Below are 26,360 nucleotides of genomic sequence, written 5' to 3' on the forward strand. Positions count from 1 at the left end.
TGTATGTCTCTCATGAATAAATAAATAAAATGTTAAAAAAATAAATTTCTATTCAGTAGATTCAAATTTTTAATAAATTGAACAAGTAAATAAAGAGATAAAGCACAAAAGCCACTGGAACTTTAAAGATCCCAGAGATGTACTCTCCAGAAGTTTCTTTTCTCAACACCCACCCAGCGGCCGGCTGAGGCTCCTCTGTGAATGCTAGGCTCACTCTTCTCCCAGGGGAACAACGGCAAATGGAGTTGAGCTTGGCAGAGGAAGGCGTCCAGGCACCAGAAAGCAGCCAGAGCCTTGGGGTCCTGACCGCCTGGCAGCTTCATCGGCCCGGACCCGGGGCTCCCAGAGGTGGCTTCCTCTACCAGGTGCCGGGAGCTGTCCCACCAGGGCTGTGGATGGAGCACATTGAAGTTCAGGGTGCCAAATATTGCCTGGAACACATTTCTGTGAAAAATTACTCACTATTTACCTGAAATTCAAATTTACCTGGGCATCTTGCATTTTCTCTGGCAACCCTGTGTCCAGATGAGACTCACAGCCACCCTGGGTGCCACTGCCTGGGTCTTGGTTCTGGAGCCTGAGTCCAACACCCTTTGACTCTAGCATGGCCTGGTATCCAGACCCTGGGGTCCTGCTCTGGCTCAGCTCAGACTCTAATTGCAACCCTATAGTTCTAATACCCCTTTGTCCCGCAGTTCGGACGGTCCGAACTGGGTTGGGTTCTGCAGGCTCTATAAGGAAGGCGTATCATTTTCCTGCAGAAACAGTAATGATCAAGTTCCCAAGGCAGCCCATAACTGTTTTAACCCATAACATACCTGTGCGGACACAGGTTCAACAACACAACTTCCAACTGCCTCCATTGTATGTAGATCAAGTAAATGCATTCACAGGTCTGCGTGTGGCCCTTTACCAGATGCTTCTGGACTGGACAAAAAGGAATCGGGTTATTCCTAGCATTTGCTTTGCATTGTAATTAGAGGATGGTCATTTTGTGACTTTTTCTTGATGGAAACAGACCGGAGTTCAAATGCAGTCTCAGGGTGGCTGTTGCCCTCCCGGCAGGAGGAGCTATGGCAACAGGAACTGTGTGTGCACACGCACGTGTGTTCGCGCCTACACGCGTCTTATCAGCATACTTATCAGCGTGCATACATAGGAGTGTTCATGCACGCAGGCGGTTTAGGTGTTCGTGTGCTTGTGTGCGGGCAAGTATGAATCCCTGAGCTGTTAACTTTGTCACATGCACTTTTCTGTTAGATTTCATAATAAAGTTTACTTTATAAAAGTTTACTAATTTGGGACACCTGGGTGGCTCAGTGTACGCATGTGTACGTGTGTGTGTGTGTGTGTGTGAGTGTAGGGCGGTCAGATTAGTAGAAGCTTCCCTGCAAAGTGAAAAGCAATATTGATCAGAGGACACCAGTAACTCTTTACATCCACGTAAATTTAGAGAAGGTACTTTTCTCTACAACGTTTGTGCAAAAGCACACTTTCACCCGCCCACATCCTCACGCACATGCACACGTGCACACCGGTGCAAACAGAAACACTCGTGGTGCTGTCACTACCTAGATCTTTTGAACCAGGAGCCAGGAAGCCCCTCTCCCGACAAGCCACTTGTGGAGGGCAGGGTAGTGGGAGGAGAGGGAAGCCGCAGCCCCGGGCAGGAGAGAGGACGGAGGCCAGGCTGTGGGGTGTCGGGCTGGCTCTATGGAGGGGCCACGTGCTCCGGGCCTGCGCAGGTGGAAGGCAGGTGCTCTCCAAGCCAGCCCGTCGGCATGAGGGCCCCCAAGCCAGCCTGCAGACAACCCCTCCGCGGCCCTCCTGCCTCTGCTGTGGGGGCTGCACCCCGGTCCCTCTGTTCTGGGGTTCTGTCCCGCTCCCACCCTGAGTGGTGAGGCCTCGCCTTCCCACGGATCAGAAACACACGGTGGCAATAATACCCATTTCATAAAATTAGGGTGGGGATCCCTGAGTGGCTCAGTGGTTTAGCACCGCCTTCCGCCCAGGGTGTGATCCTGGAGCCCCGGGATCGAGCCCCGGGATCGAGTCCCACGTCGGGCTCCCTGCATGGAGCCTGCTTCTCCCTCTGCCTGTGTCTCTGCCTCTCTCCGTGTCTCTCATAAATAAGTAAAATATTTTTAAAAATTAGGATAAGCAGATGAGGTTCAAAATGCACAAAATCCTTAGCGCAGGGCCCGGCACAAGATTGTTATTAAAAACAATGATATTCATTTAAAAAAAAAAAAAAAAAAACACGTGGCTGTGTGCTCTGCAAGAAAAATGCATCACAAAGTAAAAAGAACAGTTCAGTCTCGGAACCATGAATCCTTGCAAGGTCAGAAAATGCTGGAAAAGACCGTCCACCGGTCCACCCGGTGCAGAGGAGCGCAGGAGGCACAGGAGCGCAGGACGGCCGCGGCGGGCTCGCGCCCAGGCCCGCAAAGGTGAGGCTCTTCCACCACCTGGTGGACGCCCGGGGATGGCAGGTGCGCCGCGGGCCGTCGCTGCCCCGAGGCCGGCTCGGGAGCCTCCTCTACCGGCCGCCGCAGGCTCGCTCCGCGGGCCCAACCGTCTCGGGGCTGCAGAGGGGCTGGGGTCCCCTCGGTTCTCTCTTCCTGACCCGAGCCCTCTCAAAAGCCGTCAACCGACTGTGCGCCGTGAGCGGGGGGGTCAGGGAGGCACCAAGCCGGTGGGACCCGGGGTAACATCGAGTCCAGTGGGCTCCTGTGAACAGTCCCTTTGGGCCTGACCCGGTCACTTGATATAACAGCCCTTGGCGTTGTCCTCACCCGGTCCAGGATGCTGTTTGGGAAGGGGCGGGGCTCGTGACCTCCTGGGATGGTCCCCACCCCAGACAGTCCCCGGATTTCCCCGTTCAGCTGTGAGGTCCGCGGGTGCCCTGCCTGGGCCAGGGGATCCCCTGGGTCTCTCCACCGGCCCCACCCGCTGCTGGGCGGGCCAACCTTCCGAACCGAGGTGAAGGGTCGCCCCCTCCGTGGGGACGTTGCCACTTTCAGCTCTGAGCAGAGTGCACCGCAGCCAGGCTGCTGCCACTGCCATGCATGGGCCAGCTTGGCCCAGAACAAAATCCTCCAGGACCGGGTGGGGCCCAGCCTTGACCGGCAGGGGGGCCCCTGGACCCAAGCCTCCTGGCTCTGTGCAGGGCCCAGGCGGGTAGGCTTCTCTTGTGCCCCCTCCAAAGATCCCTCCCTCTCCTTCCCTGCAGGCCTCCAGTCTCCACCTCTGACAAGGCGGGACATCTCATCCACAGGCAAGAAGACATGCCACCCTGCCATCAGGCCCTGGAGGGTTCTAATCTTGGAAGGTTCTAACTTTGGAAGGTTAAAAATGGTCAAAGGAATCTTTTTAAAGTCCTTTCTTTCTCCACAATGCCTAGATTTCAAGCCTTTTCTCTTGCTGTAAAATCCAATTTTGAACGCCAGAAATGAGCCATTAGCTTTTGTTCTCTTAGGGTCCCTCCCTCCCCTCCCCCACTCCCAGACTGATGGGAGCTAGAGAAGCAGCTGCCCAGCTGCTCTCCACACCCACTCCCTCCTCCTCCCTGCAGGGACCACCCATCCTGGCCTCCCTTGCTTGCCGGGTGTGTGGAGTCCCGAGTCCCCAGACAGTGGCCTGTGAGCAAGCAGACTGTGGGCCTCTGCAAGCCTGTCTCAGGCAGAGCTGACGTAGAAGGAGCCTGGGTCCCTGAGTGACTGCGTGGAGGCCCCCACTCCACCCAGCAGGAGCACCCCTTTGGACCTCCCAGGAGTCCCAGCTAAGCATCTATGGTGCGAAGCCCCTGAGATGTTGAGGGTTTTCAGTGAGGGCTGTGAGCTTTCTGCTAAGGAGCACGTCATTTGGGTATAAAAGCAAAATAGAAAAACACATTGGTATTTTCCCAAACTGTGTCTCCTATTTAGAGGAAAAAATAAGATAGAACCAGATATCTGATGGCTCATTCTCCTCTGCCTTGGCTGGAGACTGCTGAGACTCCTCCAGGCCTCAGGGGGACTCTCTCCCCTCCATCTCTCCTGCTCATGGCACCATCCACAGCTTGGCTGCAATTTGACCCCGTGGGCAGCTGATGTTCCATGGATCATCTCTGAGCTCCAGACCCCTACCTCTAGTGGCCTGGATGCCTCCTTCTGTCCCAAAACCAACCTGCAACTCTCACCCCATAGGCCAGCCTGCTGTTTTCCCAGTGAGTCAACATTCCTTCATCTGGGTGTTGAGCTGAAAACTTCTTGGCACCTCCCTCCCCCCTTCCCACACCTCCTACCCTCCATCTATCAAGTCCTCTTGCTTTTACCTCCTAGATGCCTAACCAATCTGCATCTCGGTCCCTCCACCATCACTCCCATCTTCTCCCACCTAGACCATTCTATAAGCTCCTACCTGGGGCACCCACTGGTCTCCTGGTCCCCTCCAACCCATTTTCCACTCTGAGCTCCATGATCTTTGCAAAATATGAATACGGTTTATGCCATCCAGTTCCCTGCACCAAACACTTCCAAGCTTCTCCTTGTTCTTAAAATATGACAGCAGCCCACGAGGCCTGCAGGCTGGGCCCAGTCTGCCTCTCCAGCCTCCCTGGCCCCCACTCACCCTGGCCTCTGCATCTCAACCCCACTGGTTCCTCAGTCCTGCACCCACCATGCCCTCTCCTGTCACAAGAGCTCAGCCCAAGTTGACGCCTCTGCCTGGAACACACTGCCCTCCTTACTCAGCTTTAGTGTGCTTCCCAAATGTCCTTTGTCCTCAACGGGCACCTGACCAAGGTGGCCAAATTCTCCCTACTATAAACTTTCATAGGGCCACATGCTTCCCCTAGAAATATTTTCCATAGTTATAATTTCACTACAGGCTATTTGCTCCATCATTATTTGATTCGGCCCACCTCATTTCTACCCCAGGCCCTTTGTTTTGTTTTTTATTTTTATTTTTATATTTTTTTAAAATTTTTATTTATTTATGATAGTCACAGAGGGAGAGAGAGAAGCAGAGACATAGGCAGAGGGAGAAGCAGGCTCCATGCACCGGGAGCCTGATGTGGGATTCGATCCCGGGTCTCCAGGATCATGCCCTGGGCCAAAGGCAGGCGCCAAACCACTGCGCCACCCAGGGATCTCTGTTTTGTTTTTTAAAGACTTTATTTATTCATGAGAGACACAGAGAGAGAGGCAGAGGGAGACGCAGCCTCCATGCAGGGAACCTAATGCTGGACTCGATCCTGGGACTCTAGGATCACGCCCTGAGCCTGAGGCAGATCCTCAACCGCTGAGCCACTCAGGCATCCCTACCCCAGGCCCTTTGCACTTGCTCCTTCCTCTGCCTGGTATGACTTTCCCCCAGATATCAGCACGACTAGCCGCCTGGCCTCCTAGTCTTTCTTCAAATGTCGCCTTCTCAGTAAGGACCCTTGAACAACCCTATTTAAAACTGCAACCCTAGCTCCTTCTCTGGGAGAAGGCACACCACTAATCCATGTTATTTGTCTTGATCAGCGCGTCTCTCCGTCTCTGCAATGCTGTGCCTCCGCGGCAGGAACTTCTGTCTGGTTTGCCCACGGCTATACACGCGGTCCCCAACACAGCGACTGGCACAGAGTAGGCCCCGGTACGTGCTGGGGATACGCGGAGGCAGTGGAAGCGCTCTAGGCAGGGCCAACTTATCCGACGGTGGGCTCAGGGCCTGGGGCCCCCGGTGCTTGCAGCGATCGCCAGAACAAGCGCATCTCCTAGGAGCAGGGGGAAGTGAGAGCCTTAGGCCAAGGAAGAGATCCCAATACGTGGTGCTCTCGCCGTCATCCCTCCCCAGCACGTTCGGAAAGCGAGACGGTAATTTTTTGGCGGCGGCGGAGGGGGGTGCGCCTGGGGCCGGTCCGCAGAGGGGCCCTGGCGGCCGCGGGCGGCGGGGCGGGGCCGCTTGAAGGCTGCGCTGCGGGGACCGGCCGCGGGCGGCGCGGGATGCAGCGTGACGTCACGGCCCCGCCCCGCGGGGTGATGCTGCAGCCGCAGCGGCGGGCCGGGGGCTGCCGGGCGGGGACCCGGGCTGCGCGCGGGCCAGGCGGGAGCCCGGCCTCGGAAGGGGATGCCTCCTGTCTCGAACCGCAGGTACCCCCGCTCCCCGCGCCCTCCGCGCTGCCGCCGGCCTCGCGCTGGGCGCCGCGGCTAGGCCCCCGGGGAAGCCGAGTCCGGGATCGGGACCGAGGCTGGCCCGGAGACCTTTGTTCTTCCTCGATGTCTAATTCGTTGACCCGTAAATGGGGCCCCGGCGGCGCCTCCGGAGCGCGGGACCCTGGGCCCAGGGCCCGGGGGAGGGGAGCGGCGGGGCGGCAGATGGAGCTCGCGCCCGAATGTGCCGGCGCCGGTGCTCATCGGTGCCCGCCCGAGGCCTGGTCCCGGTCACCTGGGCAGGTGTCATCAGCTTCCGGTTCGCCTCCCGCCCGAGGCCGACCCTCCTGGCGGCGGGGGCTCCTGGTAGGCCCCCGTGGGCACCCCGGGATGAAGTTTAGGGTGACTTCATGGCCAGGGTTCCAGCAGGGCTCTTGGGCGGTTGCAGCAGGAGGCTGATCCCTTCGGTGCCTTCTGATCTCATCAGCCAACACGTAACTTCTCAGGTGGTTTCTGAGGTCACCTACTATACCATTTGTGTTTTTCAGCTTCTTTGGGAAGCAGAGTCGGGTGCTCACGAAACCCAAGTACAGTGTGTGCCTGATTAGGGCTTTCGGGGTCACTCGGTTGTCAGAGAGGGACAGGATTCCGGACAGCAGAAGTGAGGACCCGGCCACAATCGGTGACCAGCGCATCGAGCTCGCCCCTCGGGCCCTCACGGGCCTCCGCCGGCTTGGGACGGTTTCCTCGAAGTAGTCACTCTGAGCATTGGTGGCAGGAAGAGTAGGGAAGCCGTGTGGCCTCCCGGGCCGCCAGGTGTAAAGCCCGTGCCATGTAAAGAAGAGGAGAGACAAATGAGGAAATGATTCTGCTCATAATAGGGCCATTTTCAGCATTCAAATTGCATGGGCATTGTTTATTTTTTTATTGATAATTTGCAGTTTAATCTTCCCATACTAGAGTTGGAGGGATTCGTTACTTGGAACATCCTCTGTATTCAAGAAACACAGTGGGCACAGCACAGAACCTTTGTGGGGCCAAGGATATATAATATAATATAATATAATTTATATTATATATATTTTTTGGACTGAATGCTCATAGAGTGTGATCAGGATGGCCAGATGGTCTGGTAAATATCTGTATTTGTGTATTAAAATTCTGTTTCATTATTTTAAATTTCACTTTCATTTTCACTTTAAATTTCACTTTCATTTTTTAATAACATTCAAAAATGACTTTTAAGCATTCTTCTTAGAATAACCTTTCATGGATAGCTTTTAATAAATGTATTCTTGAAATGAAAATAGTAACACTGATCCCCCGATTTGAAAATGAACCCTCAGGGAAGACTTTTTCAAGTCCAGGTTTCATTTCTGGTTTTGCTGCTAGAGGTAAGGCAGCGGTCTGGTCTCATTTTTGCTAGGACAGGCCGCAGGCTGTGTTCTAAAGCCGGGGGGTGGTGGGCAGGTGACAAAGTGAAGCGATCACATCGTAGGCAGAGATATGAGCTATCCACATAATTCATTTTAAGTAAGGTCGAAAAGATTCCCCTTTTCAAAAATATGCTTCCACCATGCGCTGTTTAAATCTGAAATTCATCCAAAGTGGGCCTGGTTCTTCATTACAAAATGAAAGGCAAGGTTTCTAGTGCCTGTGCACTTAGGTTCACTTTATGGGGGTGGAATGGGATAGGAAAGGGTGGCGCCCTGTGCTGGAAGGGGGCGAGGAGTAGGGAGTGGGGGTGGGGCTGTGACCGGACAGGTGAGGTCAGGTCAAGCTCTCTCACACACCTGTGCTAAGGGGCTGCCTTCTGACTTTTAAGGAGATGGTCTTATTATGCAATGTTCCAACGGGCACTTTATTTCTGTAGTTTTAATGAGTGAATGAGTGAAGATCCAGGGAATGCTAACAGCCACTTGGGTTTTGGGGTTTTGTTCTTGTTTTTTTAAGATTTTATTTATTTGAGAAAGAGAGAGCACAAGCAGGGGGAGTGGCAGAGGGACCAGGAGAAGCAGACTCCCCTCTGAGCAGGGAGCCCGATGTGGGGCTCAATCCCAGGATCCTGGGAGCATGATCCGAGCTAAAGGCAGATGCTTAACCAACTGAGCCACCCAGGTGCCCTCACCTGGGTTTTTAAAGACAAGACTGGCCAAAGGACAGATTTTTCTGGAGTATTTACTATGGGCTGAGCTAACACAGGAGGGAGAGAATCAAGAAGTTTAGCTTTATAAAAAAAGTAAGTTTCACTTAATCTTCATAAATGAATTCTTAAAAATTTATTTACTTTGGAGAGAGAGCATGGTGGGGTGCAGAGGGAGAGGGAGAGAGAGAATCTTAAGCAGATTCCCTACTGAACATAGACCTCCCCCAACGAGGGGCTCTTTTCTTCAAGATTTATTTATTTGTTTATTTATTTTAAAGAGAAAGGGAGCAGGGGAGGGGCAGAAGGAGAGGGAGAGAGAAACTCAAGCAGACTCCTGAGCATGGAGCCCAAGGTGGGGCCCAATCTCATGACCCTGAGATCATGATCTGGGCTGAAATCAAGATTCAGAAGCTTAACCAACTAAGTCAACCCAGTGGTTATGTTTTTAATGAAGTGTTATTTGCCTACACAATTCTTGGGTATCTCTGTTCCTGTTTTAGAGATAGCATGGTAGTTTTCTAAAGTCACAAGATAAGTTACAGAAATAAGAGCAGACTGGGTCTCTGGGTATGTCCTTCCCTGGCATCTCCGTATGAATCCATCTCTCAGCAGGGCCACAGGCCCTTCTTGGTCAGCTAATTCCTTCCTGATGGCTTCCTCTCTCACCTCGCTGACATGGTGCCCAACTGTTGCACATACAGCTCCTTTACACAGGTAGTTCCCCCTGTGTAGGACACCTTCCCTCTACTTTCCACCCAACTTGGGGGCAGGAACTTTGTCTTTCCTTTATCTTTATGGCCTCAGAGACTTGGTACTTAGTGCTCAGCCAAATGGGAGCATAGGTGGACAGGTGGACGGCTGGATGCATGGATGTTTGGAAAGGTGAATGGGTAGACAAGTAGATTAGAAGATGAGTGGGTGGATATGTGTTATGGGTGTGGTTGGATGGGTGGATAAGTAGGTGGAAGGGAGAATGGATGGATAGATGGATGGGTTGGTGGGTTAACACAGTGCTCTGAATCCTGCTAGAGTGTCTCTAAAGAAAATCACTTCCACCACTGGTGTCTTGCAAGCAGAAGGAAGACAATCCTTGCGTAGGGTGGTGGGGGAATTTAGGATACAAATCTGGAGTGATGAAGCATTTCCTGAGTGCTTCATAAAGAAGTTATGGACTTGTGATAGCGTGATGGAAGGTAGTAAGTTAATGTCAGGGATAAGGGCCTCATTTTTAAAGCTTAAAAGTAATTTTGAAAAAAAAATCCTGTATATTGATCTTGGTAAATAACAAATGTCCTTATCAGGAAGCCCATCAATGTTGGGCATGTTGTCTTGGGTTTGGGGCCTACTTCTCAGGCAGGACTTCAAAGGAAATGTAGGCAATTACTGTTTTGTGAGGCAAATGAGGTGAGCTGTCAGAGGCCAGACGGAATCCTAGAAGGCTCCCCTCTGATGATTTTATCTGCCTCTTTACCTCTGATCTTGGTGGCCTTCCTCTCTCTATGCTTAATAAAATTGACATTGGTTAAAATGCACAGGTCAACATACTAGAATCTGTTCTTTTAATAGTTACAATCTCGATTAATTCCAAAGCAGTGAGAACCAATTGCACCCGGGGCAGGACTCTGTGTGGCCAATTGCAAACCCCAGGGGGTCTGGGGGCCTGAGGGAGACTAATTCCCCACCCAGGGCCCGGGCATTATGAAATTTGCTCTAAAAAATGATTTGAGGATGGAAGATATCTATTTCTCACCCTCCGTGGTTCTTTTTGTCCCTCACTTGTGTGTGTGTGTGTGTGTGTGTGTGTGTGTAAGTGTGTGTGTGTGTGTACAGTATCCCTATTCAGGGAGTCATCTATGGCATGTGGGATTCAAGGTGTTTGGTTTATCTCTTTAAAGAGAGCATTTTCAAACACAGTAAGTCTCAGTTCTCCTGATGACTAAAAACTGTCATTCATCCGTTGGTGCTGTAAGGAAAGGCTGGGAACTAAATGCACGCATCTGCTTTTAGACCAGGGCCCCAGCCTTCCAGGAAGAGGAGACACAAGTGTTAGGCAAGGTGACCGCTGTGACTTTCCATCCCATGAAAGAAGGGTTGTCCCACGGCCGTGCGCAGGCGCTCAGGGTACCTGTAGGTGGGTCCTGCCCCAAGGCTGGGCTCCCCACCACTCTGCTCCCCTGGGACCTGCAGGCCAGGGCAGAGTTTGTCCTGAAATGAGCTGTGGGCCCTAAAATAGGCTGGCACCCCCTCAGAACCATGGGGTTCCTGGCCGCCCTCAGTTCCTAGGAGGCTCCTTGCTTGGCCCTCCTCATGGAGCCTCTTTAGGGGAAGGTCCCCTTGAGTTTTAGTGCAGGAACCTGCAGGACCAGGCTCCTCCCTCTGAGCAGGGACAGGGCCCCAGCTGTGGTCTCCTGAGCCACGTCGGACCCGGGCCCTGGCGACATCTTCCGCCAGCAGTAGGCCTCCTCTCTGGGGGCACAGCAGTCACCTCTAAGAACTCACCCCTCCTCATATGAAAAGGAGGAGCAGGTGCCAGTCGGGAGGGGGCGGAGGGAGCCACCTGGAAAAGCTGATTCTCACGGTGGAGGCTCCAGTGAGTAACTGCCGCCCCCGGACGGGCTTTCCCCACAGGAACACCCACCGGCCCCCCCTACGATGATCCCCCCGGCGAGCAGCACCCCTCCAGGAGAGGCCCTGTTCCCCAGTTTGGCTCCTCAGGACTTCTGGAGGTCTCAGGTCTCAGGCTACTCGGGGTCCGTTACCCGGCACATCAGCCATCGAGCCAACAACTTCAAACGGCACCCCAAGAGGAGGAAGTGCATTCGTCCTTCCCCGCCCCCGCCCCCCAACACCCCGTGTCCCATCGAGCTGGTGGACTTTGGGGACCTGCACCCCCAGAGGTCCTTCCGGGAGCTGCTCTTCAACGGCTGCATTCTCTTTGGCATCGAGTTCAGCTATGCCATGGAGACAGCGTACGTGACCCCTGTGCTCCTGCAGATGGGCTTGCCTGACCAGCTCTACAGTCTGGTGTGGTTCATCAGCCCCATCCTTGGTGAGCCCCAGCTCAGCCCCGCTGGTGGATGGCCTCCGGAAACCTATGGAAGCTTCCAGAAGCCCGAGTTGAAGCAGCTAGAGGGTCAAGGGAGGAGCAAGAGTTAAGTTCCACTCATTAGTTTGGGGTTGTGGGAAAACACAGGAAGGGTCACCACACCCCGTATTTTAAGTGACTCCCTCCAAACAGGCCGTAGACCAGGAATTTCACAGACCCCAAGGATCACCGCCAACCTCACAGAGCTGTCACTGGAGGATCCAAGCAATGAATTTAGCCTGATGTGGTTTGGGTCTGGGCGGCCCTGGAATTTCTTGGATTGCCAAGGGAGCTCACGGCTGCTTAGTGCCTTGTAGGGGCCTAGGTAGAAAATCTGAACTGTTCCAAGAGTCTGTCTTTTGTTTTTCTAGCTTAGGGTTGTGTGCTCCAAGTTTCATCATCTATTCGTTTGACGCCCTGGGACCTTCCGGTGCAGGTGTTTGAGGGCTGGGACCAGGCTGTCTCTGTCCAGCCAGGTGTGCCCAGGGGACCCCAGCGATGACCTCTGAACTGCTCTCTTTCAGGATTCCTACTGCAGCCACTGTTGGGTGCTTGGAGTGACCGGTGTACCTCAAGGTTTGGAAGGAGACGCCCTTTCATTCTTGTCCTGGCTATAGGTCTGTTGTTTTGGAATTGAAATAAAGTGGAAAAAATAAAAAAAGAAAGAAAGAAAGAAAGAAAGAAAGAAAGAAAGAAAGAAAGAAAGAAAGAAAGAAAGAAAGAAAGAAAGAAAGGCCCCAACTGCTTCCTCTTAGCAAAATCTGACAGTGTTGACCCAGGCAGTGATGCAGATAATTTCACAGGCGAGGTGGCAGGGAGTGTCCAAACCCTGGCCTGAGTTAACTGCAACAAGTTATCACTGATTTTTTTAAAGAACAATTTAATAAAGTTTATGTCATTGCCGCCCTGCTTGACAAAATAAAAACCCTGATCCGAGTGGGGAAAAAAACTCATGGTGAGTCTGCAGGTGACTTTTCCAATGGGCTCTGCTCGGTGTTTGGTGAAAAAGGCATCCTTGGGCCCTAGAGACTCCCCACTGAAGCGGCGGGTGCCGGGGCAGAGCTGCTCTGCGTTTCCTGGCGGCGTGACTCTGCTTCTCTGTCCGCAGGGGCATTGCTGGGCCTCTCGCTCCTGCTCAACGGCCGGGACCTGGGCACGGCGCTGGCCGACTCGGCCGACGACCACAAGTGGGGCCTCCTCCTGACCGTGTGCGGGGTGGTGCTGATGGACTTCAGCGCTGACTCCGCGGACAACCCCAGCCACGCCTACATGATGGACGTGTGCAGCCCCGCCGACCAGGACCGCGGCCTCAACATCCACGCCCTGCTGGCAGGTAGGTCTCCGGGCCGCGTGTGCACTCCCGCACGCCCTGGTGCAAAAAACAAGTCGATACAACTCCAATATATGGAAGAACGTGGCGTGCTTGAACATATGTATTTCAAACAATATTGTTCAGCAACACTATGGAGTGCTGATCTAGGCATGTACGTGTACGAGCTATACGTGTAGCCACATATGTGCATGTGTAAGTATCCGTGCATGTGGTTATATGCGCGCTTTATTCTCATTGTTCGAGGAGTTAGGTTCTGTGGTCACCATGAGTCCTGAATTAGCCGGTCCTGAGTCACTGCCGCTAGGGAAACTACAGGGTCGGCTTCCTGTGAACCTCTGGTCACATATTCCGTCCCAAGCAACCGGTCCGTACCTAAACTTGTCTTATGTGTTTCAGTTTAAAGACACCTTTTGAACGTACATCATAGATTCACTAACAAGGAGCGCATGGCAACAGCACCATAACGCATGCCTGAGCAAGGCTTGCCAGACACACGTATTTGCTTCGTAAGACACATCACAGCCTTCTTGGACTTACGAACAAGAGACAGCTGTGCAGGGGCACCTGAGGGGGCTCAGTTGGCTAAGCGTCTGCCTCTGGCTCAGGTGATGATCTCAGTCAGGGTCTTGAGATCAAGCCCCATGTCAGGCTCCCTGCTCAGTGGAGAGTCTGCTTCTCCCTCTCCCTCTGCCCTTCCCCCTGCTTGTGCTCTCTCTCTCTCTCTCTCTCTCTGTCTCAAATAAATAAATAAAATCTAAAGAGAGAGAGAGAGAGCAGTACATCAGTGCTACATGTGGGGGCTGTTTTAAACAGTGATGTCACCAAAAAGGGGGGGGGGGGCAAAAAATCTGCAGAAACGTGGCACCATATAGACTACAAAAAAGGTTGCTTGTTCCCAGTCTTGATGGTTGAAATAGGAAAGCAGAGCATCACCTTGTTTGGCCTCCTCTGGGACCTTGTGTGTCGGGCAACTCGGTTTTCGCTGCTCTGCACGTATCTGAGAGTGATTGTGTATGGAGTGTGGATTGACTGGGGTCACAGGTACATTTTAGTGAGCAGGTAAATTGGCAAATACAGATTCTGCACGTGATGAGGAGTCGCAAACACATGCGTGCCGCGTGCAACGGTGTGTGCTTGAGGCAAACGGGAGAAGGGTGCCCGCGGAGGTCAGATGGAGGCGGAATGACCAGGGAGCCCCAGGGCCTGTGCAATTAGAAGGGCGAGGATTAACCTCAGTGACTGCGCAGCACAGAAACCCTTCAGGAGAACTGACTGCAGGACACTCCGAGAGTTCAGTGTGATGTCTGCCCGTCAAAGTTTCCTATAAAATTCAGTACTTCCAGCGTTCTTACATAAAACACGTACCTTGTTCAAAATAAAATGCAATAAAGCAGTCCCTTTTAAAATAGCATTGGAGAGTATTTCTAAAGGTCAAGGGAAAGATGTAACAAGACCGGGTCTTTGAGGACCTGGGTGCGGAGGCAGGAGGCCCGCATGCGGCTGGAGGCCGGTTCCAGAACCTGGAAGCCTGAATCCGTTCTGGGCTTTGCCTCCTGTTCATTGTGTGACATTGGGCAAACTGCTCGGTCTGTCCAATCCCAGTTGGTTCTTCTAGCAAATGCCACTACTTGCCTCTACTTACACACATGCCGTACATCAGGGTCCAGGGAACTTCTGCAGGGGTCTCAGCCGGGCCAGTGCTGGGGTGTGGAGGGTAGCAAGAAGGGTTCTGCTTTTAACCTTATAGCCTTCTGTATTGTGTCTTTTCTTTAAAGATTTCTTTATTTTGGAGAGAGAGAGAGAGAGAGAGAGAGAGAAAGAGAGAGAGAGAGAGAGAAAGAGAGAGAGAGAGAGAACGCACAGGTGCCCTGGGGGTGGGGGAAGAAGGGCAGAGGGAGGGAGACTCTCAAGCAGACTCCATGCCCAGCACAGAGCCTGACATGGGGCTTGATCTCAGGACCCTGAGATCATAACGTGAGCCGAAATCAAGAGTTCCTGCTTAACCAACAGAGCCACCCAGGAGCCCCTCTTTTCTTTTTTTATTGTGCTAAAATACACTTAATATAAAATGTACCATCTTAACCAATTTTAAGTGTACAGTTCGGTGGCGTCCAGCACATTCACACTGCGGTGCAGCCATCACCACCATCCACTCCCACACCTTTCTCATCCTGTAAAACTGAAACTCTGTCCGCTCTGAACTGAACCCTGACTCCCCATTCCCCACCTCCAGCCCCCAGGATCCCATCATATACTCTCTCTGTCTCTATAACTTTGGCAACTTTGAGTACCTCACATGGATGGCATCACACAGTACTTCTCTTTTTGTGACTGGCTGATTTCACTTGGGGTGATCTTCATCCCCGCCGCAGCAGGTGTCAGCATGTCCTTCATATATAAGGCTGAATAACACTCTACTGTGTGTCCTGATCCTATCTTGTTATCCTTTCACCTGCTGGTGGACGCCAGTGGCTCCCACGTTTCGGCTGTTGTGACTCGTGCTGCTACGAATAGGGGTGTGCAGATGTCTCTTCAAGACCCTGCTTTCAGTTCTTTTGGCTATAAACCCAGAAGTGAAATTACTGGATCATATGGTAATTCTATTCTATGTTTTCTGAGGAGCCTCCCTACTGCGTTCCGTGGCAGCTGCCCCGTCTTACACCCCACCAGCAGTGCCCCGGGCTCCTATTTCTCTACGTCTTTGCCAACACTTGTTACCGTTTTTGCTACGACCCATCCTCATGAGTTGAGGTGGGATCTCCTCGTGGTTTGGATTTGCATTTCCCCACAGGCTAGGGATGCTCTCTGTGTGCTTTTGGGCCCTCGGTATGTCTTCTTTGGAAAAATAGACACTAAATAGATATGTAAGTTCTTTGCCTTGTTTGAATCAGGCCGTTTGTTTTATCGCGGCTGAGTTGTTCACACGATTTCTTTCCTGTGAGAATACATTTGCTTCAGTCATTGTTTTTTATTATTTTTTTTTAAACAAGTAATCCTTGTTTTTTCTTTTTCTAAGACCCCATTGATTTATTCATGAGAGACACAGAGCGAGAGAGACAGAGGGAGAAGCAGGCTCCATGCAGGGAGCCCGACATGGGACTCGATCCTGGGTCTCCAGGATCACAACCCCGGCCAAAAGTGGAGCTAAACTGCTGAGCCACCAGTCATTGTTTTTTAAAAAGTGATTAATAAAGGTCATCTCACAGCTGATGTTATTTAAGGGCCACAAAATAGCAATTATGTGTTCAAAAGAGGTGGGAGGAAGCTAACTGGGACCACAAACACGGAAGGTAAGAATAAGAAGAGTCAGGAGCAGCATGAAATTCAAAGGCCCATAAGGACAGCTGGGGACAGATGAAGGGACCATAGGAGGAAACCATTAAGAAGTAGATTCAGGGCCACATGCCATCTTTAGGCACCTGGAGAAGGATGAGTTTTTCCGTAGAAGTCACAGCTTAAAAGTGGCTGGTTCTCCCCAGAGCAGAGGGTGACCAGATCGCAGCAGCCGGTTGAAGACAGGTTCCTCTCCAGGAGCAGAGTTAAATGGAGAGAACTCGGCTCCCAACCAGGAGACGGGCTCAGAACGTTGCTGAACTCAAAATAGAACAACACACCAGATCCCTGGTGTAGCAGGGAAGGGGGCTGGAGGTGCTGGGGATGTGGGAACTTGGGAGCCGGCGGCGGCGGGGAGACCACACTTCCTGAGCTCAGTAGATGGGGTGCCGTTGGTGGGGTGCGAGGAGGCACCACCCGCGTCTTTACGCGGTGCCGCATGCATCAGTGTGCCGGGCACCTGCTCCCCGAGGCCGAGGCCGTGGGAGGCTGCAAGCAGGAGCAGAGGAAGGGCCCAGATCCCTGCAGCCCTGTTGCTCCCTGATGGCTTGCCGACCTGGAGGGCTAGTCACCGGGGTGGCCATTCTTGTTCACCAGTAGGATGCCGGCATCAGGCGAGTAAGACCGGGGTGGCCACGTGAATCCCCTCCGCCCAACTGTGTTAGAGACCAGATCTTCCATATTTGCCTCCCCCAAGGGGAATGTGACCCAGTGTAGAGACCTTCAGTGTTCCAGCAAGGCCACGTGTAAGTGGGACAGAGGTGGACAGGCGGTCACTGTGCCCCTTGCTCTGGAGCCAGGCAGGCCCGGTAGGTGGCCCTCGAGCGGGAGAGGGGGCACCCCGAGGGGGTCCTCCTGGGAATCCCATTCTCACTCTCACTTGTGCTGGGGTTTAGGAGGGACCGATGCTGTATCTGGATCCTCGCAGGGATTTGGCCACTTGAGTGAGACACAGAACCACGACTCTCGAGGGCCCCCCACCGAGGGTCTCCTGCCCCCACACCACCTGCGGGGGGTCAGCCGGGGACACTTAACCCTGCTTCTGTCCCCAGGCCTCGGAGGAGGATTCGGCTACGTGGTTGGGGGCATCCACTGGGACAAAACTAGCTTCGGGAGAGCCCTGGGCGGGCAGCTGAGGGTGATCTACATCTTCACCGCGGTCACCCTGAGCGTCACCACCGTCCTGACCCTGCTCAGCATCCCTGAGAGACCCCTGCGGCCCCCTGGCGAGAAGAAGGCCACCATGAAGAGCCCCAGCCTCCCGCTGCCACCGTCCCCGCCCGCGCTGTGCGAGGAAGGCGCGGGCGAGCCCCTGCCCTGTCCCCCGGCCCCCGGCCTCTACGCCGGCCTGTCCAGCCCCATCTCCCCGCTCAGCCCCCTCACGCCCAAGTACGGCAGCTTCACCAGCCGCGACGGCTCCCTGACGGGGATCAACGAGTTCGCCTCATCCTTTGCCACGTCCAACATAGACAGCGTGCTCATTGACTGCTTCACGGGCGCCCCCGACGGCGCCCCGCGGCAGGCCCTGAGCGTCAGCTTCCCCCGGGCCCCCGACGGCTTCTACCGCCAGGACCTCGGGGACAGGCGGGAGGCAGCCCTGGTCGGGGGGCCCGACGGGGACGTGCTGAGGGTGGGCTCCCTGGACACCCCCAAGCCACGCTCGGCCGGGATCCTGAAGAGACCCCAGACCTTGGCCCTCCCGGACGCAGCCGCAGGAGGGGGCCCCGACACCAGCCGCCGGAGGAACGTGACCTTCAGTCAGCAGGTAAAAGCGAGGGTGGGGGTAGGGGCATGGGACGGAGGGCACTGCGTGTTGTCCCCCCTCAGCAGTTAGAGGGAGGGGGATTGTGGCTCCGGAAAGACCCCCCACCCCGAGCTCCTCCCCTGCTGGAGGCGTTGGAAGGTCGGTGGAACTAAGCCAACGAGGCCCGGGCGTGAGGGGTGGTGAGACTGGGCCCACCCCATCAGAGGGACGCTCGCTTGAAACGTGGTCATGTCTGCCCAAAGGCAGGTCAGGCCAGGAGGTTCCCGGGGTGACTCTGTCAGGAGCATCCTTAGTGTCGCCCCCAGTGTCCATGCGCTTGGGCTGTGGTGTCTGGTGGCAGCAGGTCTAAGTCTCCCCCACGGGTGGGCTCCGAACAGAACGCCTGGCAGACGATCCTGGGGCCTCCTGGGCTCCTGGAGGCTGTCAAAACTCTGGATTCTACAAGGTAGTGCGTGGCACAGTCAGTGCAGGTGAAGAACCTTCCAGAAGGCTGTTGGTGTCGTTTTTAGTGTAGGTCAGATGGGCTGAAAGGCCACCAACTGACAGGTGGGCTTTGAAGCAGCATCAGGGGCAGGAGGCCACCTCAAACAAAAGGTTACCCTGACGCTTGAAGTGGACGTAATCGTCCTGGGGCCCACCTGCCCTCAGGGGAGTCACAGGGTGAGAGAGGATTCCAGTAAGAATTTGGAGTTTCTTGAAAGGGAGTTCGACCTGCGGGGGCCCCAGGGAGGCGGGCAGCCCGGAGGCCGGGGAGCTCGGAAGCGCGGCCCCCGACCCGACCCGACCCGACTGGCGCCGGCGGCACCTGCGTGGGGCCATGTCTCCCGTGGAGCGGAGCCACACGGCTGGGAGGGCGCTGGGAGGGCGCTGGGAGGGCCTGTGCTCCGGGCAGGGCTGCCTCCCGGGGGGCAGATGCATTTTCTGTCCCCGGGGAAATCCTCAAGCACCTGTGTCTGGTTTGCTCTTGTGTGGGGCGCGTGGCGGCTGGCTGGTCGTCATGCCACCTCCACAGTCCCCAGTGGCATCCTTGTGGGGAAAGCTCGAGAACACCTCTGGAGCTCAGGACTGGAAAAGGCCTGAAGAAGCGAAAATCGCTGGAAGGCTAGGGGGTCCGCGTATGGCCAGAACAGAGGTTCCTCTCAGGCCCCGAACCTCACCCTCCCTCCCTGATGACAGGAGGGCTCTCGACCGGGCCTCTTGGCAGCCCCGCGTCATCCAGTGCCGCTTCACAACGTCCCACCTGGCTTCGGGACCGGTCCTGTAGTTGTGGTCGAGGCTGTCGTCGGAGTCCTCTCTTCCAGTTCCATCCCCAGCGGGGTACCACTTAGGAGGCAGCTCCTTGAGGAGAGTCAGTCACGGGCCACAGGCGCGCGGCCGGCCTCGGGCGGGCACAGTGGTGGCCTTTTAGCCTCCTCCTCCTCCGCCGGCAGCCACGGTGACGAGCTCCTGGGCCGTGGCTGCCTGGGGACCCCGTGCCGTGGGCTCTTAGCTGCCCCGCGTGCCCCTGTGGAGCCAGGGCAGCGCCGCTTGCAGAACCGGAGGTCACCTGGCTGGGGTCTGCACCAGCGACCCAGGCGAGCGACCCCGGAGCGGCACCCCCTCGTCCTGGGGCAGTGAGCAAAGCAAATCAGTGAGCGGGTGCGTGTGGGGGGCTCCCGGGCCCCCCGGAGCAAGCAGCCCCGCGCCCAGGGCCGAGGTGAGTGCGTCTGCTGCCTGCACCTGCTCAGGGCCCCGCGGCCTCTGTGGGGGTCGGGCCCGCCCGGGGACTTCTGAGCAGGTCGCCAGCCGCCCCAGCCGCCCCCCGCGCCTTACTCTGGCTGAGCGCACGGGGCTCTTGGGACATCAGGTTCGGACTGGCCCTTATTTCTTCTATTTCCAATGTCTTTCATGTTCGAGCGGGTAGTCACCCGCGCTCGGTGGCACCCATCTCTCATGCCGCGGCCAAAGGGTGGGCGCGTCCTCGGGTGCCCCGTGGCTCAGGGCGCCGCTCGGTGCCGGGCGTTCAGCTGGCACCACCAGGAGGGCGCCGTGCGCGGCCCGTCCGCTTCCCCTCGCAGCCGAAGCCGCGCTCGGTGGCGGCCCGAGCGGGAGCCCTGGCGGGAGCTCTGCGGCCTTCCTTTGCAGGTGGCCAATATTTTACTGAACGGCGTGAAGTACGAGAGTGAGCTGGCGGGCTCCGGCGAGCCGGCGGGGCAGCCTCTGTCCATGAGGCACCTCTGCTTCACCATCTGCCACATGCCCAAGGCACTCCGCAACCTCTGCGTCAACCACTTCCTGGGTGAGCTCTCGGCAAACCTCGCCGTGCTCTGCGTGTCACCCCCCGCCGCCCCCCCCCCCCCGGCTCACGCTTTGCGATGGGGACATGCCGGGGACACGGCTCCCCGACCCCGGGCTCCCCCCGCAACCGGCCTCCCGGGAAGCCCCGGAGCCCCACGTCCCGTCCTGGGGTGGGGCGACATCGCCCATGCGTGTAGACTCCCTAGGTCCCATCAAGGGGAGGACGTGGTGTCGGGTGCCCCGGGGGGCTTCTCTGCAGGGGGCCAGACCGGTAGGTGCTCGGGGCCGCCCCGAATGACGCCAGGTGCTCGGGCCGGAGGCACACCCCTTCCCCCGGCCGACACCTGGTCTCCGCAGAGCCCGAATTCTCCCTACCAAGAGCTCTTCGGACAGCTCGCACCTCAGGGACGGACGCCACCGGTGGGGCTTGTACCTTGAGCCCGTCTGGGCCTCACTAGTGTGTTAGAGCCGAGGCGGCCGCACATACAGACACTCGCACGTGCCTGCCCGTGCCTGGCTCTGGCCTTGAGCCCCAGGCCTGACATTCCGATTGCCATTTCATTCCCTTCGGGATCTCCCTGCCGTCAGGTTGTTGAACCTCTGAGGATGATTAGGAATTTGAGATACTCTCGGGCTCTCCAATACTGTGGGATATAAATCAGGATGTCTTTCTGGAAGGCCATCTGGCAACAGGCAAGAATCTTAAAAATGTCCATAACCTTTATCCCAGTGACCCTACTCGATAGTCTGTGCAAGGCCATAAACAGAAATGTTATCGAGAATCTATGTACCAGGTATTAGTCACAGCAGGACGGATAACAGCCAGACGCCGGGAAGCAGGGGTGCGGGGTGGGGGGTGCAGGCCCAGCAGCGGGAGAAGGGGTCCAATATATTAATGTTGTGCCCACTTTGTGCAGCCCCGTGCTGCCGGTAACACGGGCTGTTTGAGAATACTCGCTGGCTTAGGAAGTCGTGCATGGTAACGTTTGGGGTTCAAGAGGTCCCACAAGTGCCGTCCTCCCTTCCTCTACCGACAATGGAACTGACGCAGGAGCCCCGCGGTTCCTTCGTCCGAGAAGCCTGTGGGCCTCTGGCACCATTTGCACTTCCTAGCCTGCCGCTCTCGGCTAAGTGCCAGCCTGTCATGCCAGGGGCTGTGGCTCCACTGGCATTTTCTTGTCCCCTTGCAGAGAGGTGAGTGGGAGCAGGATGAGGCGGTTAGAAGGAGTGAGGGCTTCGCTCCCTCCGGGCCATAGTGTACAGAGAAAGAGCAGAACACGATCTCTCAGGCAACAGAGCTTGTGTATATGAGGATACACATTTGCTTTAAAAAAGACTAGGTAGGGGACCTGCAACGTTTTAACAGAGGTAAAGTGATCTCTGGGTGTGAGGCTGTAGGTAATTTCTTCGTTAGGTTTTGAAGCCATAAAAACCATGTATTACTCTGTATTTGGTAAAACCACCTATTGGCGAAAGAAGAGGTGGTGGCAGCATCTTCGCCGGCGGTCACCAGCCCTTTCCCCTCCCAGGGTGGCTCTCATTTGAGGGGATGCTGCTCTTCTACACGGACTTCATGGGTGAGGTGGTATTTCAGGGAGACCCCAAAGCCCCGCACACGTCAGAAGAATATAGGAAATACAACAGCGGCGTCACCATGGGCTGCTGGGGGATGTGCATCTATGCCTTCAGCGCTGCCTTCTACTCAGGTACCCGCGCCCCAGGGAACAGGTGGGGGTGGGGGCCCCTTGTGGGTATGACAGCTTTAGTCCTTGGAATACGTTGAGTGGAGGGAGGTCTGTGACTTCATGATCGCAGGCAGAGCATCCCAATTTGGGGGACACTGTCATGGGACCAGTTGGGGCCAGCGGGGTGGCACTGCCCTGTGCTGGGCGATGGGGACCGGTGTCTATCCAGACCTGAGTAAGCTGGCAGGCAGAAAGGCCAGGCCCATAACTGAGGGCAAAGGGGAGCCCTAGGGACAAACACCGAGGTCACCCCCAGGCCGGTGGGCTATCTGCCCACCCCCTCCACCCTTCCCACATTGGTTCGTGTGGCAAGTGGTCCAGAAGGAGGGGAGGAGCAGGTGAGAACAGGGTAGGGGGGGCAGACGGGAGGGCATGTGGGGAGAGCCCAGGCCAGAGGCTGAGCTGACCCCGAGGTCTGCAGGGGGGACCACAGGGGACACAGGAGGCCGAGCTGGATCCCTGAAGGGTGCCAGCGACCATCCCAGTGGGGACCTGGGTGATGGTGCCACCAGCAACTGTCATCTTGGGGTCAGCCCGCATGTTCCGTCAAGGGCCAGAGAGGGGGTGCTTTCGGCCTCGCAGGCCACATGGCCTCTGGGGAACCCCTGGACCCTGCCCTAGTGGCTCGGAGGCCACCACGGACAAGATGTTTCTGTCTAACAAGTATGTGCGGTCAAGTCCCAGTAAAACTTCCTTTACGTTCAATAGGAATTGGAATTTCATATAATCTTCATGTGACACGAAATACTTGTCTTCTTTTGATTTTTCAAAACCATCTAAGAATATAAAAACCATCCTTAGCCCCGGGCGCTGTCCAGGCGGTGCTCTGGCCTGCTGGATTTTGCCTCCTGTCCTGTGTCCTGCCCCCCAAGCCTGTTTGGTGTTTTGGACTTTTGGCCCAAGATCCCTTCACCTGCACCCCCTGCGGCCTGCCGTCCCCTGGACCATGCTGGCCTGGGCACCCCTGGAACTGATGCCCCCCGCTCCCTCTCTGCAGGCTTTCTAGTGTGGGGCGAGCCACGTGCCAGACGTAGGCCCAGTCCCGGGGAGGTGGCCCAGGGAAACAGAGTGCCTGGGGCCACCGGGCAGAGCGTGACGCTCACCTTCTTTTCCGGCCCGCAGCTATTCTTGAGAAGCTAGAAGAATACCTCAGCATCCGCACACTGTACTTTATCGCCTACCTGGCCTTTGGCCTGGGGACTGGGCTCACTACCCTGTCCCGGAACCTCTACGTGGTCCTGTCACTCTGCATCACCTACGGGATTTTATTTTCCACCTTGTGCACCCTGCCCTACTCACTTCTGTGCGATTACTACCAGAACAAAAAGGTAAGTGCTTCCATTTCTCTGCCTCGGGTCCTGAAAAGGCCGGCCAGGACCTGGCCTCCCCCTCCCAGCTGCCTGGAGGAACCCTACCTGAGTAATGGCCCTGGGAGCAGCTCCACGACGGGAATGAGGGGCCCGATCACACGCTAAGAATGTCCAAGCTGGGGCCCACAGAGCAGAAACCCGAGTGGGTTACTGCCTCCGTTGGTGCCGCATTTGTTGGGGAAGTTGGGCGGCGAGGAGGGAGCAAGGGGAGGCTCACCCCTTCGTGTCCCCTGCTGTCACGCTTCGGGGCCACCTGTTAGCCTCGGGCGAGGCGAGCGAGCCACTCACCTGGGACACAAAAGAACTCAGTGATCAAGGTCAAGAATAGGTTAGCACAGTATTTCTAAAAAAGAGAATTAGTGCCAAAACTCCATGCTGAACAAAATATCAGAACTTCAAGACAAGGTTAAATCACATCTCCGTGCCACACCACAGTGCAGATGGAGGCAAAAGGAAAAATCAGGAAAATCCATCCTGTCTTTATACAAAATTTTGACATTTTGCTCGGCATGGATCCTCCTCTGACAGCTTTGCTGAGATAGGAGTCACGGTACAACCTCGTACGGTTCACCCATTTCAGGCGTGCAGTGTACTCTGAGTTGTGCGATCACCGCCACAATCGATACAGGACACTTTCGTCACTCCCAAAAGAAACCCCGTACCCATGAGCCATCGCCCTCCCTGTCCTTCGAGCCCAGGCCCCACCACCCCCGCTCCTCTGCACTTGTCTGTCATGGAGACAAAATCATGCCACATGTGGCCTCCGTGTCTGGCTTCTGTCATGGGCGACCTGTTTCCAAGGAGCATCCACATCGTAGCGTGTCAGGCCTTTGTTCCTTCTTGTGGCCAGTAGTGCTCCTGTCGAAGGTTTTTTGCAGTAACTTGGAGATTTAAAGTACTGTATTAAAAGATCACCTTGACACCTGGGTTTCTTGCACCCCCTTTTAATTTGGGGCTCCTGTCGCCTCCCCCAGGCCTGGCCCCAGAGGCATCCTGAGTTGTTTTAGGGGCTTTGGAGTGTCTGATGACTTCAGCAGGGGCCAGCTCGGAGCACAGCATTTTTTTGTGAGATGTCAAATTGGCCTGGAGCCCCTGGGTCCCTGGGTGGTAGCTGTAGCAGTCCCTCCAGACCCTTCTCTGCCAGCAGCTGGACTCCTGGCCCCACGTCAGGCAGGGGTCACGAGGACCGCACTTCCCCCTGGAGGGGACGGGGGACATAACTGTGACTGCTGCACCCCAGGGACTAAGAAGGGGAGGGGACGTGAGCGGTGCTACCCCTGCTGGCTGGTGCTGTCCCCCTGTCAGTCCCCTGCAGCCCCAGAAACCCCTCGACTGGGAAGAACAGATGGGCCAATTCTTGGTAGGAAGGGCCACCCTAACTGAATGTGGTCAGGCCCCTGGAAGCCTTGGGCCTCTTGCTCATAGAGTCTTCTAGACACTCACACTCCTGTGAGTCTCTGTTCAGCTGCAGGCTCAGGGCTGACCTGTGACCACCCCGTCACAGCGGCCTTGCTGACTGTGTGCAGACACAAGGGATGGAAGGGGAGGCCAGTCTCCCTGGGACACATGAGGTGTGCATCCACAGAGCCGTCCCCGGGGTGGGGGCCGCACCGGTGTCTGCTGGCCCCCAGGTGGAGAACACACTGTATTTTGTGGGGGTGGCGCCAGCCGTAGCTTCGGTGGGTGAGGGGGGCCTGTGCTGGGGAACAGAGTGAGGGGACCCACCCTGCCTCCTGCCACCATTGCTCCTGCATCCCCGATGGGGTGCGTGCGTGGCAGGGAGGGAGGGTGATGTGTCCACCCCAGAGGCCATGAGGACCTCGGGAAAATGGGCCAACAGACCAGACCCAGAGACTGTGAGGGTATTTCAGAGTGTGTGGGCATCGTAGCTGACAGAGGTCAGGAAAGGGGACGAGCCGGGACGCAGAGTGCCAGCCAGCCTGGCAGGTTGCCGGTCTTTCAGGGGAGAAGGCAGAGAAGTCCAGGCTCCCTAAGCCAGAGAGAGCCTTTGTGCCGCCGAGGCCTGTGGGAACACAGCCCTTCCGCTCCTGTTAGTCATGGATTCTTTTCAGGGCCATCATCTCTCTGAACACAAATATTATTAAACTCTTGGCTGAACTCCCTGCACATGTCAGTGCCGGAGAATGTGAGCCCGCTGCACGCGGGCCTCGTGGGTCCCCAGGCCTGCAGGAAATGTGGGGCTTGGTGGGCACCTTGCTGCCCAGGTGTCCCGCTGATGTGTTTCTCCTTCTGGATCAGTTTGCAGGGTCCAATGCGGATGGCACCAGGCGGGGCATGGGCGTGGACATCTCCCTGCTGAGCTGCCAGTACTTCCTGGCCCAGATTCTGGTCTCCCTGGTGCTGGGGCCTCTGACCTCGGCCGTGGGCAGCGCCAATGGGGTCATGTATTTCTCCAGCCTGGTGTCCTTCCTGGGCTGCTTGTACTCCTCCTTATTTGTCGTTTATGAAATCCCTCCCAGCGATGCCACCGAGGAGGAGCACCGGCCCCTCCTGCTGAACGTCTGACACCCCGGAGCCTCAGCTTTGGCCTCGAGCCTGTGCCTGGGGGTCTGGAGCCGTCCAGCCAGTGGGAAACCCAGGGCCTTGGTGGACGCAGGACAGGTCTCCTGTGGAATGTACATATGTGATAAAACAATAAACAGCAGCAGCGAAGCCTATGGTTTCTAGTTGGGGCTCTCCCGAGGGTGGAAGGTTACCTAGGGAGCCGGCTGCTCTCTATGGGGCCTTGGGGAGGGGGCTGTGAGAATCACTCACTGACAGTAGACGTGTGACTCAATCGTTCTCAACTGGCGGCGATTTTGCAACCCCCTCCCCCCACCGACCCGGAGAAGACACTTGGCAATGTCTGGGATCGTCACAACCTGGGTGGGTGCCTGCTGTCCACAGATGCCTTAAACCTTGTACAGTGCACAGGACAGTCCCCACAATGTAGACTGTTCCAGCCCCTGACGTCAATCGCACTGAGGTGCAGAGAACCTGATCTAACTGTGCGTTGCATCCCAGAATGGAGTTAGAATATACGACGTGTTTGGGTCAGAAGGCCTTGTATTCATTCACTCATCCATTCTCCCACCCACCCACCCACTCATCCATATATCCATCCATCCATCCACCCACCCACCCACCCTACAGATACCCATCGAGTGCCCTGGGTGTGCAGGCAGTG

The 26,360-nt window shown here is 55.8% G+C and overlaps 1 protein-coding gene and 1 long non-coding RNA gene across 18 annotated transcripts; one reads left to right on the forward strand and one right to left on the reverse strand.

Annotated features, from left to right (window-relative positions):
• Positions 1 to 120: 120 nt before the first annotated feature.
• Positions 121 to 2,981, reverse strand: LOC119871911. The gene is made up of 3 exons (XR_005359882.1): positions 2,796 to 2,981; positions 819 to 927; positions 121 to 389 (listed from the first exon to the last, which is right to left on the reverse strand). It is a non-coding gene; the product is annotated as an uncharacterized LOC119871911 (long non-coding RNA).
• Positions 2,528 to 25,846, forward strand: SLC45A1 (solute carrier family 45 member 1). Of its 17 annotated transcripts, XM_038537865.1 has the most exons (12): positions 2,528 to 2,663; positions 3,233 to 3,347; positions 5,511 to 5,622; positions 5,720 to 5,843; positions 10,894 to 11,416; positions 11,875 to 11,967; positions 12,459 to 12,683; positions 17,069 to 17,781; positions 19,906 to 20,059; positions 21,588 to 21,764; positions 22,926 to 23,131; positions 25,433 to 25,846. In XM_038537865.1, exons 5-12 carry the CDS (start codon positions 10,918 to 10,920, stop codon positions 25,697 to 25,699), a joined length of 2,334 nt encoding a protein of 777 aa, XP_038393793.1. In that variant the 5' UTR covers positions 2,528 to 2,663; positions 3,233 to 3,347; positions 5,511 to 5,622; positions 5,720 to 5,843; positions 10,894 to 10,917; the 3' UTR covers positions 25,700 to 25,846. The 17 variants fall into 17 exon arrangements, with proteins under 17 accessions (XP_038393793.1, XP_038393787.1, XP_038393794.1 ...); XM_038537859.1 differs by having other exon boundaries at positions 5,511 to 5,843; positions 10,894 to 11,234; positions 11,875 to 11,926; XM_038537866.1 differs by lacking the exon at positions 5,720 to 5,843.
• Positions 25,847 to 26,360: the final 514 nt, after the last annotated feature.

The sequence above is a fragment of the Canis lupus genome, chromosome 5, assembly GCF_011100685.1.
Source record: "Canis lupus familiaris isolate Mischka breed German Shepherd chromosome 5, alternate assembly UU_Cfam_GSD_1.0, whole genome shotgun sequence".
Taxonomy (NCBI): Eukaryota; Metazoa; Chordata; class Mammalia; order Carnivora; family Canidae; genus Canis; species Canis lupus.